The sequence below is a fragment of the Petaurus breviceps genome, unplaced genomic scaffold, assembly GCF_028583685.1.
Source record: "Petaurus breviceps papuanus isolate PSGF00001 unplaced genomic scaffold, PetGlider_PUasm1.0 90730, whole genome shotgun sequence".
Lineage (NCBI taxonomy): Eukaryota > Metazoa > Chordata > Mammalia > Diprotodontia > Petauridae > Petaurus > Petaurus breviceps.
Window position 1 is genome coordinate 11,790,214 of NW_027187324.1, and position 14,132 is coordinate 11,804,345.

General features: G+C 35.8%; 1 protein-coding gene across 10 annotated transcripts in view; it reads left to right on the plus strand.

Annotated features, from left to right (window-relative positions):
• UCHL3 (ubiquitin C-terminal hydrolase L3) overlaps positions 1-14,132 on the plus strand; it is a 92,244-nt gene that overhangs the window by 19,013 nt on the left and 59,099 nt on the right. For all 10 annotated transcript variants that reach the window (XM_069066804.1, XM_069066805.1, XM_069066802.1 and 7 more), the window contains one exon: positions 8,608-8,736. In XM_069066804.1, the coding sequence (XP_068922905.1) occupies positions 8,608-8,736 (129 nt within the window). Of the gene's footprint in view, positions 1-8,607; positions 8,737-14,132 lie in introns of those variants that run through there.

Here is a 14,132-nt window from a genome sequence, read left to right on the forward strand (position 1 = left end):
GTGTGTGTGTGTGTGTGTGTGTGTGTGTGTGTGTGTGTGTGTGTGTGTTAAGGCCGCATCCGAACCCAGGTCCTCCTGACTCTGGGGCCGGCGATTTATTCACTGCACCACCTAGCTGCCCCTTTTAGAAACAAGTTTTGAGAAACAATATAGCTGAAATGGGGATTTTGATTACTGGAGCAAAGCTTAAAATATAGGAATGATGGGCCCTTGGCAAGGGATGGAGTGAATCTCAAGTGCTGGGAGGAATTTAACCAAAACCATTTTGAAACTAATCAGAAAGGGCTTTAAACTAAAAAGGCAAAAAGAAGAAAACTGCCAGCGTATGCCTGAAAGTCTGTTGCCATAGAGAAGAGTAGGTAGAATATTAGGAAGAATAGTACATCATAAGAGAAAGAATAGCAGAAGAGAGTACCAGTATATTTATGTGATACTGATGAGTCAAGAACAGAGCTGGCAAAAACACCAACGAACCAAGATGGTCATCTACTAATAGAAGAAAAGGGAAATAATTTAAGTGAAGATCTACTGCAGAGGAAAGACAAGCTATTTTGTGGTCAGAGTATACTATACATTACACAGATAGAAAAAGCAAAATGGATAGTTCAGGAAACATTAGAAACCCTCCACAAAGGAATGACATAGAAATGAGGGGAGACTTCAGTGATTAGACATCTCCTAGATCCCTTTGCCCAAAACTGGACAGCTTATACTTTCTCGTCTTACCTGAATGACAGTTTCTTCTTTCAAAAGGTGAAAAACCAACAAAAGGAAATTCTGTTCTGGATCTGATTCTGACAAACAGAGAGAAACTGATTGGTGGGGTGGAAATAATGGGAACCTTGCAGGAGAAGTTGCCATTACTTCTTAGTTTTTGTGATGGAACGGAAAACCAGGAATAATTGACCATGCACCCTCTATTTTGGGAGAGCAGATTTCACGTGAACCTCTCTTTTATTTGGTCATGAACTCCCTATCCATAAATCTGACATGTAATTTCTTCCATGCTCCTCTAATTTGTTTATGATATCACCTTTTATGTCTGAATCATAAAACCATTTAGAGCTTATCTTGGTAAGTAATGTGAGATGTTGCCAGATTACTTTCCACTTTTCTCAACATTTTTTTGGTTGAATAATGAGTTTTTACCCCAGTAGCTGGCATCTCTGCTTTGTCAAGCACTAAGTTATTGTGCTTATTTGTTTCTTTATATTTCGTATTTAATCTTTTCCACTGATCAAATTCTCTTTCTTACACATTACTAAATTAGTTTAATGATTACAACATTGTAGTATAGTTTGGGATCTGGTATTGCTAGGCCATCTTCCATTCTACTTTTTTTCCCCATTATATTGAAATATTTCTTGACTTTGATATTCTCGACTTATTTTTTTCTTCAGATGAATTTTGTTACTTTATTTTCTAGCTCTACAAAGTAATCTTTTGTTAGTTTGATTTGGAGGGGTACCAACAAAAGTAAAATAATTTAGTAGTATTATAATTTTTATTATATTGACTTGGTCTTCCCGTAAGCAATTAACCTTTCTCCAATTATTTAGATCTGCCTTTATTTGTGAAAAGAGTGTTTTGTAATTGTGTTCATTTAGTTCTTGTGTGTATCCTGGAAAGTAGAGTCCCAGATATTTTATACTGTCTGTAATTATTTTAGGTGGAATTTCTCTTTCTCTCTCTTCCTGCTGAATTTTGTTGGTAATATTCAGAAATGCTGGTGATTTATGTGGGTTTATTTTTTATTCTATGACTTTGCTACAAAGTTAATTGTTTTACTTAGCTTTTTTGGTTGGTTCTTTGGTGTTCTCTAACTAAACCATCATATTATCTGCAAAAAGTGATAGTTATATTTCCTTTGGGCCTATGCTTGTTCCTTTGATTTCTTTTCTATGGTCTCCCCCCCACCCATCATTACCAGAATTAGTAGTCCTCATTCTGTATTGAATAGTAGTGGGGATAATGGATATCCTTGTTTTCCCCCCTGATGTTACTGGAAAGGCTTCTAGCTTATCTTCATTTCAGATAATACTGACTCTTGGTTTTGGATAGGTATTACTTATTTAAAGGACACCTCTATTTCTATGCTTTCTAATGTAATGAGATTGGATCTTGTAGTTTGTCAAAATCTTTTTTCTGCATCTACTGAAATAATCATGATTTTAGTTGATTTTGTTACTAATATGGTCTCTTGTGCCCAGCCCTGCATTCCTAGTATAAATCTATCCTATTCATAATGTATTTTTGTGATATATTACTGTAGTCACCTTGCTAATGTCTTATTTAAAATTTTTAATGTCAGTATTCATTAGGAATTTTGAGTTTTCTTTATCTGTTTAGGTTTTCCCTGGTTTAGATGTCACAACTATATTTGTGTCATAAGAGCAATTTGGTAGGAACACTTCTATAATTATTTTTAAACAATTTATATAATAAATTAATTTTTTAAAAATGTTGGATAGAATTTACTTGTAAATCTGTCTGATGGGAATTCATTTATGGCTTGTTCAATTTCTTTTTCTGTGACAGGGTTATTTAACTACTTATTTCTTTTCAGTTAATCTCTGTATTTTATATTTTTATAAATATCCATTTCATTTAGATTGTTGGTTTCATTGGTATATAGTTAGACAAAATAACTTAATAATTGTTTTTGTTTCTTCATTGGTTGTGAATTCACCATTTTCATTTTTGATAATGGCAATTTGGTTTTTCTTTCTTTTAAAAAAATCAAATTAGCTAATCAATTTTTTCTTATTTATTTAACATTCCCCCTCAAAAGACAGAACAACAACAACAAAAACCCCAATGGCCCAGTTTCTAATTTTATTAATTCAATATTTTTTGTTGTTTTTGTGTGTTTTTATTTTCAGTTTTGTTAATCTCTTCTTTGTTTTTCAGTATATCTATTTTGTTAATTGTGAGTTTTTAATTAAAAAAAATTTTCTAGTTGGGTTCTTTTTTTTTTAAAGTAGTATGCCCAATTTGTTGATCTATTTTTTAATTGATAAAATAACTTAGAGATACACATTTTCCCCAAGTACTGCTTTGGTTGCATCCCACAAATTTTGGTAAACTGTGTCATTGTTTTCATTTTAATGCAGTTATGGATTGTTTCTATAATTTGTTCATTGACCCAAACATTTTTTTTTTTTGCTTTTTGGAGGGCAATTGGGGTTAAGTAACTTGCCCAAGGTTACATGCTAGTTTTGTGTGTGGGGGGGTGGGTGTGGGTGTGGGTGTTAAGTGTCTGAAGCCGGAACCAAACTCGGATGCTCCTAACTCCTTGGCTGGCACTTTACTCACTGCGCCACCTAGCTACCCCCCTACCATTTTTTAGGATGACGTTATTTAGTTTCTGGGTAATTTTTAATCTTTGCTTCAAAGTTCCTGAGTAAAAGACTTATTTCATATTTTTGCTTTTGTTTTGCATTTGTTTCTAAGGTTTTTCTGTCCTAATACATGGTCAGTATTTGTGAAAATGCCTTGCACAATTGAGAAATAAGTATGCTCCTTTCTATTCCCTTTTCTATAATAGTCTATTCAGGTTCTTTTTTGTTTATCATTAGATTTATCTGGATCTGAAAGTGGTAAATTCAGGTTCTTCAGTATTAGAGGTTTATTGTCTATTTCTCCTTGTAACTTACAAACTTTTCCTTTAATAGTTTAGATACTATGCCATGTGGTGCATATTTGTTTAGTATTGATATTTGTTATGTATGGTACCTTTCAGCAAAATGGAGTTTTCCTTATCTCTTTTAAATAGGTCTATTTTTGCTGTTATTTTCTCTAGTTGCTATCCCTAACTTTTTTTACTTGAGCTGAAGCATAATAGATTCTTCTCTAGCTCTTTAATTTAGCTCCATGTATATCTTTATGTTGTTTAGTTGTTTTGTTTTTTAATGGGGGGAAACGAGGCTAGTATTTTGTGTTGTGTCTGAGGCTGGATTTGAATTCAGGTCCTCCTTGACTCCAGGGTTGGTGCTCTATTTACTGCGCCACCTAGCCACCCCTTATCTTTATCTTTTAAGTGTGTTTCTTGGAAATAATGTATTACTGTATTTTGGTTTCTAATCCATTTTGGTAACTGCTTTCATTTTATGGGTAAAGTTGTCCTATATACATGCATTGCTAATTATATATTTCTTTTCATTTTATTCTCTTAGGTTTTTCTTTGCCTTTTTTCCCCTGCCCCCTAGTTTGTTATACTTCTGATTAATCCCTTCCGTAATTTACCCCTTCCCTTTCCCTCCCTCACCTTTTTTTCCCTTGGTCCCTCTTTAAAGTTGTTTTATTTGTTACTACTTTTTTCCTTAATTTACTCTCCCTCCTATTTATCTGTTGGCTAAGATGTATTTTTATACTCAACTTTGTGAATTTGTGTTTTCTTCTTTTCCTTTGAGCAGTTTAGATGAGATAAGGTTCAAGTATAGCCCATTCCTTCCTGCCTTCCTCTCTTCCTCATTGTTTGTACAGACTGCTACTTGCATACATTATTTATGTGAGATAATTTAACTCATTCTTTCTCTTGCCCCCTCTCCCAGGTTGTTCCTTTTTCCCACTCTTTCCATTCTTCTTTTGAGATTATCAGAACGTGACAGAATCCTTTTCAGGCTTTCTAATTAAACTTTCTCTCAAGGACTTCCTGACCCTTGCTTGATGATGATAAAGTTCTGAGGCTACATGTGTCAGCTCCCCATATAGGAGTGTAAACAGTTTAACCTTGTCTGGTCTCTTATTATTTCAACCTGAGCTGGAGGCTAGAACTGAATCCCTATTCTGCTCCTTCGATCAGAGATACACAGTTAGGATTTTCTTTCAAATTTGTTCTTTGCTTACTCCTTACGTAGCTAGGGCCCATACTCTCTGCCTTGGATATGTGATCAGAAATCTGTTTGCCATATTTTCTTGACTGCTATGTTTGTATGTCAGATTTTCTACTCAGCTCTGGTATTTTCATCAGGAATATTTGGAAGTCTTCTCTATTTCAATTAAAGGTCCATTTCTTCCCATATAGGGTTATACCTAGTTTTGCTGGGTGGATTATTCTTGGTTGAAACCTAGATCATTTTCCTTGTAGAATATCATATTCCATCCTCTCCTTTTCCATATCATTGTGGCTGCTAAATCTTAAATCATCCTGACTTTGGCTCCTAGGTACATGAATAATTCTTTCTGGATTTTGGCTGTAATATTCCTAAGAATTTTCATTTTGAGGTTTCTTTCAGAAGGTGTCTGGTAGATTCTTCCAATTTCTACTTTTTCTTCTGGTTCTAAGATACTTGGTTTTTATGGTTTTCAGATGGTCTAAGTGATTTTAAAATTATTTCTCCTGGATCTGATTTCTACATCTGCTGTTTTTCCTATGAGGTACTTTATGTTTTCTAACATTTTTTCAGTCTTGACTTTTTCTTAATGTTTCTTGAAGTCATTAGCTTCTACTTGGCCAATTCTAATTTTCAAGGAGTTATTTTCTTCAGTAAGTCAGTAAGCCAGGGCCAGTGCTCTATTCACTGCCACCTAGCTGCCCCCAGTTTACTTCTTGACTTTGGACTTTATGTTAGTGTTGGAATCTATGCAATTATGGAAATATGGGCTGGCCTGAACTTCTGTCCAATTTTGGCCTTCTGCTTTCACAGCTCAGGTTAGGGAGCTACAAACTTTCTGTGGTCCCAAAATGATGTGATCCAAGGTAAAGTCTGTTCACTGTTCTTCTGGTCTGAGTTCTAGAAGTTCCTGACCTAGGTTTGGAGTGCTTAGAGACTCTGTAGTTGTTAGCCTACCAGGAAGCTCTGTTGGTTCAGAGTGACTGTACTGCAAACTTCCCTTTGTTCTGGGACTCCTGCCCTGGTTATTCTGCTGTGGATTTCAACCTGAGCTGGAGGCTAGAACTGAATCCCTACTCTGCTCCTGGGATCAGAGATATACAGTTAGGATTTTCTTTCAAATTTGTTCCTTGCTTACTCATTACATAGCTAGGACCCATGCTCTCTGCCTTGGATCTGTGGTCAGAAACCTGGTAGTGATGAAGAAAGCTTCCAGGTGGCACTTAGACTTGTGCTCTGTGCTTGTCCAGAGATCCCCCTAGCATCTCTTTCTGCCCCTGTGCTTCCTGTCTGGGTGCTTATTTTTGACCTTCTTTCAGTCACTGGGTTCTGGAGTACTCTCCACCACATGCTCCTGGCCAAACTCTGCCCTCCTCAGTGTCCAAAGACCTCTGTATCTCACCAAGTTCCTATTGGCTGGAGAAATGACTCACTGTAATTTTTTTTCTTGGTTTTTCACATCGGAATCTGCTCTGTTGTGTTTTTCCAGATCTTTGTAGAGGAGATAGAGTGGGTTGTATTTCTATATTGCTAGGTGATAGGCTGTATTGCTTCCTGTGATTTAGCCATCTCGATTCTACCCCTCCAGGATTATCTTTAATGCCATCTTTCATTAAATTGTGCTGCCTCTTTATTTCTTAGAGTCTGACCTTTTTCTTGTCTTATCTTTATGGTTATGCCTGCCTTTAGAATATAGGTGATGAAGTTGAAAGTTCTTTTTTATTTGATTTGCAGCCATTAGTCACATTTAGTACCTCTTAAGTGCAGTCTTAATCCTTTTTTCTCAAGTTTTGCTAATCCTCCTGGAATTCGTTACAGTATTGAAAATAACTCATTACTAACTCCACTGTGACCATCCCTGTCTTTTTATTATTATTTGTCCATTTCAAAACCTGGCAATGCTGCTAATGAGGTTTGTGACTTGAGGCAAATCCTTTGGTCTTCATCTGTGAGATCAAGGTACTTTCTAGTACTGATTTTGAAGAAAACATTTTCCACCTTTAAATCATTATATAAATGTAAGGTCTTTTTGTTATTGTTCCAAGAACGTGACTTACGTATTTTTCCTTGGTGCTTTGAATGTGCATTTAATTTGCTCCCACATGGAGCTGTTCATGTCAAATCCTTAAACCTGGCTCTTCCAGGAGACTTTGGTAGCCTTTGTTCTTCACTTCCCTCTGTCAATAGCTCTTAGGTTGTCTTTGTTACCTGGATCTGATAGGAACTTAATTAATATTTGTTGATTGTTATACCTAAAAAAAAGCCCCAATTATTGAGTACCTATTATGTACAGAGTGCTGCAGGGGGGTGTGAGGCTGGGGGGTGGGGGTGGAGGTGGGGGAGAAGCAGTGGTAATTGAAAGAAACTAGGTTGTTAGAAATATTGGGGAGAAAGTACAAGAGCTGGTGACTAAGAGAAGGACGACTGACTCTAGGATGATTCCAAAGTTTTGAGAGTGGCTGACAGAAATAAGGAAGTCAGGAGGAGTATAGCTGATGTGTGGGGGAAGATAATGTTTGGTTTTAGACACATTGAGTTTAGACTTAAATGTTAGTGAATTCTGAGATGTTGGTATCTGAGATGTTGGTTCGTTTTATATGGATTTGGAAGAGGACATTAGAAATCAATTTTGCTTACGTTACCCCTCCCCTTTTTTTCTTTAAAGTTTTAGTTATACCTTTTGTCTTTACATCACAGACATTTCTGGGTATATTCCTTCTCTCTTGCACCCTACCTGGTACCCATTAGTTCTTCCTTGAAACAAACAAAAAAAAACCCGGTAAAGTAAAACCTACCACATTGACCAGATTTAACAGAGTATGCAACAATGCATACCACCTCTCCAGCAAAAAAAGGAGGAGGAAGGTGCACTAATCATCTCCCGGTGTGAAAATGGGTCATGATAATGATGTAATATTCAGTTTTGTTTTATTGTTCTTTTTATTTACATTATTGTAGTTAGTTTATATATTATTTCCCTGGTTCTGTCTATGCATCAGGTTTTTACATGTTTCTTTTAATTCCTCTTATTCATTGTTTCTTAAGGTACAGTAAGATCCATTGTATTCATCTTATTACAGTTTGTTCATCCATTATACCCAGTTGATGGAAATACACATGGATTCTAGTTGTTTGCTACCACAAAAAGTGTTGCTATAATTTTTGGAGTATTTATGGGAACTTTCCATCTTGGTCCATATGCCCAGTATATACCAGTCCTCTTTGGACTGATGAGAACTAAAATCCAGAGAAGTTCCCTGATTTGGCCCAGGTGAGCCAGCTGGTTCATATCGAAGCTGAAACAAGAACCTCCATCTTCTTGCGCTTCTCAATTGAGTGCTCTTTTCACTGCCTTCACTTTTGTAATGTAAATAATTATGAAGATTTAGTTTGTTTTTCATCTTACTTATTTTGAGAAGGAAAAAACTTAACAGATTACTATCACAATGACTTCAGGCCAGCTGACAAATTTTTAGTTCTAGGGAGAGAAGCTTGTCAGGTTTCAAGAGTTAATTTAAAGCATGGATTCAGAGAAAAGGTGATGCAGAGCACAGCATTTGTTGTTGATAGTGGTAAAAATTGCTTTTGATTTGTGTCCATCTAGCTCATCTTAAAACACCCACATGCTACTGTTATTGGTACAATAGTATAGTGTGAAGCTGAACAATTTTGTTTCTGTCATATACAATGCCTACCTCATGGTCTTAAAATTTTAAGTGCTTATTTGAAGATTTTCCTCTTAATAATATAATTTATTTTTCTTTTTTATCAGTTCCTTAAACAATTAGGTCTGCATCCCAACTGGCAGTTTGTTGATGTGTATGGTATGGAACCTGAACTCCTTAGCATGGTGCCACGACCAGTTTGTGCCGTATTGCTTCTCTTTCCAATTACAGAAAAGGTAAATGTTTGCTAAGATAAAGGTATTGGTTAAGACAAAATTCTTTTTTATTGTGAAATTAAAGCTACAAATTGTTTTATTGAAGTAGATATCATTTATTTCCCTAAAATTATCAGTTAGCTTATCCTGACAGGCAGCATATTATAGTGGATAGAATGTGAATCTGAAATCAGGAAGACCTAGATTCAGATCCTTCCTCTGATACTTACTAGCTTTGTAACCATGGTCAAATTACTTATCCTTGGGGAGCCTCAGTTTTCTAATCTGAAAAATGTGTATAATAGCCTGTAATATCATAGAATTGGAGCATTAAGTGAGTGAATAAATATAAAATGCTTTGCAAATTTTAAAATACTATGTAAATGTAAGTTATTGTTATTATTATTTGGACATCTGGAAAACTAGTTTAATTGGTCAAATAGGATTTTCAGTTCCTGATATTCACATTTATAGTTCAGCATTAGGATGAGAATAGGATTGATTTCCCTGGCATGGGGAATACCTAGATGAAGAAACTGCCTATGCAGGTTGATATCTTCTCTGCAACATAAAGTCTTAGAGAGTTTCCTATGGCCTGAAGGGTTTATTAACTTCTGGGCGATTTTCATCATTTGTAAAATTGTAATTGTACAAATTTCAAATCTGTGTTCAAGTTTTTGATAAGGTTTTCCATACTGTATTCAACTAGATATGTGCTGATACCAAAGTAGGAGAATAGTAGGGTCAAGAAGGCTGAGGACCAAAAAAAAGGCCTTTGATTTTGATTGAAACATCATTGGTGACTTTTGAAAGTGGTTTATTTGGAGTGGTGGTGATAACAAGATTGCAAGAGATTGAAGAATTACGAATATAAGAATTGACCAAAGTCATGGAAAGGCTAGAATGAATAGGTGTGGTGGGGTTAGTCTTCAAAAGGAGGCAGGAAGCTTTTCTCTACAGAGGAGTACAGAGAAATTTTGACGTGGAGAAAGCGAAATTTGAAGGAATTCTCCTTAAATCTCTTCAGTAAAGTAGGAGGCAAGGTCATTTGTAGAGAGTAAGGTAGAAGCAGATGGTCTGAATTTCAGAAGAGGACAACCAGTAGGATTGTTGATTGGAGAAAAAGTTTGGAGTGATTGCTGTATGGCTCAATACAGTTTACTAAAAAAGAAAGGGTTACTGGGAAGTTTAGATATATAGTATTCATTTGTAACAGGGGCATTTGGTTTGATTTTCTGACTTTTTCCAGTGAAGTCCTGTTGAAACACTTAGGATCAGAGTAAAAAGACAGTAAACTTCATCAGGGGTTGTGGCAATGTAAGGGGCGAGTGTATAGTGGAATGAAAATTTTAGAAAGAACATCCTGAAATGTCATATTGAATATGGAATGGAAATGACGATAAAATTGGATCAATATAAAAGTAGATGGGGAAGGTCAAAGAATTGGTGTTCACAGTGCGGGTAAAAAGCAAGGCAGTGGGAGGAGAAGGGGCAGGTGCTTGTGGTCAGATAGGAAAATGTTCAAGTTCCAGACCTTGAAGGTAGAGTAGTTCTGAGAGATATCAGTGTGGCTACTTTTGTGGGCAGAAGTGTAGGTGGAGGAGATCAAGGAAGTGTGAATTACGGATTTTAGAGATCATCACACACACATATAGTTTATTTCTTAAGTGCAATCTGATCTGGTCTTTGTTGAGAAGATTCTTAGCATTAAGAAAGTAAATTGTCCACATCTAAAGGAAAATACAGTTCTTTAAAAAACTAAACTGAAACTGTCATTTCTTTTTGTTTTTTCTTAGAATTTCATAGATCACTAATTTCAGTGAAAAATAATCATAAGGGGTAAAAATGATCTGTACTCCTTAAATTTTCCACTCCTTCCCAGAGAGTAGCAACTGTAGAAGAATAGGAATGGAGAAATCCAGATGTTCACATGAGATAGTATCCAAGCAAGATACTTGGAATAAAATCCAAATGTCTTAAATGCACAAAGTACATGTAGTAAGCAAGAGAAAATAGAGTTCTTTATAGAAGATGGCCTGTATGAACTATACATACTCTGTGGTGCTGAAAGAATTGGTGAATACCACTGACAGCTTAGCCACTTTCAGTGGTTATTGAAAGAGAATGGAGAATGGGACAAGCACTACAGTACTGGAGAGAAAGGCAAATGTTTTCCTGATTTTTAGAAAAGCAAAAGAAAATGGAATTTATAAACTATAGACCATTTCATTTTACTCTGTATCTTGGCAAAGTTCTAGACTATGTTAAAGAGATGGCTAGTGGACATGTAAAAAAGGAAGCAGGAAATCACAAGAAATCAGGTCATGCTAGGCTAACCTTATTTCCTTTTTTTTTTTAATAATGTTACTAAACTAAGGAATAGAGTACTGAAATTTTAGTGAAGTATTTGGTGAATTTTCTTGTTCTGTTTAAAAATGTTTTATGCTTTTTTGGTTAAAAAGTACTATTATTTTTCAGTGATTTGTCCTTTTTGAGCAATAGAAAGATTCCTTGTAACAATGAAGTACACATTAAATGTATGTGACAATGTGTATGTCTCATTCTGTACCTAGTTTCCTGTCTCATCTCAAAAGTTGAGAGGTTCTCTATCAGTCCTTTGAATCCACAATTGGTCTTTCATCAAAGTTCTAATGTCCTACAGTATTGTTTTCCTTCATGTTTTGTGGTCATTGAATGAATTTTCTTCTTGTTCTGCATATTTCACTCTGCATTCGTTCATAAAGTCTTCCCAAGTTTCTTCATATTTGTTGTTTCTAACAGCACAATACCATTCCAATATATCCATATAGCATACTTTGTTCAGATAGTCCCCAGTTGATGCTTACTTACCCTCTATATTTCCAGGTCTTTGTTACTACGAAAGTTGGGCTACAAATTTTTTATAGACTCTTTCCTTCTACTTTTAATCCTTTTGAGGAGCATCAGTAGCTTTAAAAGTAGATATATAGTTTAGTGACTTCTAGGATAGTTCCAAATTGTTTTCCAGAACTCTTGTATTGCTATACATTAGTGTGTCTGTCTTTCCCTAGGTCCTTCAACATTTACCATTTTAATCTTTCATCACTTTTGCTAATATGATGGTCATGAGATGAAGTTTCATGGTTGTATTTTTACTTCTCTAGTTATTGATGATTTGGTGTATTATTTCATATTCTTAATAATTTCCATTTCTTCTCATGTTCTTTTTTTACAAAAGATGAAAAGATATGAACTAGAGAGTAATACAGTTTGTTGATTTAGAACAAGTTGAATGACAGTGATTTGATGTTGACTTGGAAGGATATCTCTAGTGGAATAAACCTGTACTGCATCATATTTTTATCAGTTTCTTCGATAAAGGCTTAAATGACCTACTTACCAGGTGACCAGAGGTCATAAAGCAAAGAGGATAGCTATTACACAAAATGCAAGAATGCCAAAAGATCTTGAGAGAACAGAACATTGGACCTACTAAGAAATAAAATGTGCTCAGATATATCTGTAATCTTATTGGTGAGCTTATTCCCTCTAGCGTCAGAGATCACAGTCTGCTTATGCCCGCCCGTCTGCACAGCTCTTGTCCATAATCTGCCATAAATTCACCCCAGAACCTCCATCTTGCGATGCAGCTATTTGTCACCTTCTCAACATCTCAGCGATGCCAACAGAGCACACAGAGGCTTTGACTAACCTTTGTGCTTGCCATAGAAACAGTCCACCTTGATACTCACTTGTCGTTCTTTGGTGACATCCTTCATGTTGTTTCTCCATAATTTCTTGGCTGTATCATTTATGTTCATGCTCATCCTACACCTCTTCGTTGCTCTTGGGGTAAATCTCAGTTTCAGTTCTTTAGAGACTGCCGTGTTCTTTAACTCACTGTCAGAAAAAAAATATTTTAAAAGATGGATTTTTGTTTTAAAAAGAAAATTGCCGTCATTAAGGAAGCTTTGCAATTTCCTGCAAGACAGTTTAGCAATCAACACCGGCTCATCTGCCAACAGGAGCATCTAGGTGATTACAAGTTCCTCCTAGGAGAGGTAAACGAAGGAGTTGGTGGAATTTGTTTTTATTAACATCATTTCTTGGACTATTTAGTCATCTAATATTATGGTGCTAAATATTTGCAAAAAGACCACCATGAAAATAATTACAATTTATGTGCTAATTATGTTTCAGAAGATGAAGAGGTAGAGAAATCCTATTAAGAACTTGATAAGACTGGGGTGGCTAGGTGACGTAGTGAATAGAGCACCGACTCTGGAGTCAGGAGGACCTGAGTTCAAATCTAGCCTTAGACACTTAACACTAGCCGTGTGACCTTGGGCAAGTCACTTAACCCCAATTGCCCTACCTTCCCCCCTCCAAAAAAAAAGGAAAAAAAAAACTTGATAAGACTCCCAAATTAAGTAACTATATGCTTTGATATTATGTGATTTTAATGCAAAGACATGAATATTTTAGGTGAAGGCAGCAAAAACATGTATTGGAAAATATGGATCAGGAGAAGGGTCAAAAGTCTTATAGATGATGCAGAAGCTTCATGCTTCTACAGTGCTCAACATGGTAAACACTGAATAACATCACAAAAAATGAAATTAATTGTATTTTAACACATAGGAAATGACTCTTTACTGATAGATTTCTTCCTGGATCAGCTTTCTGTGTATAGTCAGACCACCACCTTGTCAAAGCAAATATAAAAAATTAACATAGAGTCAAAAGGAAGTAAAAAATCAGTAGTTATGTAGTTGGATTCAAAGAATTGACTTCACAAGTACAACATAGAGGAAATAATAACTTGTCTGAAAAAGTTGGGGGTGTTGTATACTGCAAGCTCAGTGAGTCCACAGTGGTCTGGAAGCTAAAAAAAAGCTAATGAGATGTATGAGGCACAGATTCCAGGACTAAGGAGGTGACAGACCTGCTGTACTCTGCACTTCTTAGGTCTTGGCAGAGTATTGTGGTCAGTTCTGGGCACTACATTTAGGAATTACATTGAACTGTAAAATTTAAGTTGGTTGAATACAGGATCTCTTTCTTTTATGTGTGTATATATAACTCATATTTATGTGTGTGTATATATTGAAATGTGTGTGTGTACACATCCAAGGTGCTTAACATAATGCCTCAGACAGAGTTGTTCAGTCGTTTCAGTGGTATCCAATGCATTATGACCCCATTTGGGGTTTTCTTGGCAAAGGTATTGGAATGGTTTGCCAGTTCCTTCTCCAGCTCATTATACAGGTAAGGAAGCTGAGGCAAACAAGGTTAAGTGACTTGCCCAGGGTCACACAGCTAGCTAAGTGTCTGAAGCCAGATTTGAATTCAGGAAGATGAATCTTCCAGACTTTAGACCTGTCATTCTATCCACTGCATCACACTAGCAGCCCCTTTATAATATAAATGTTCTTTGA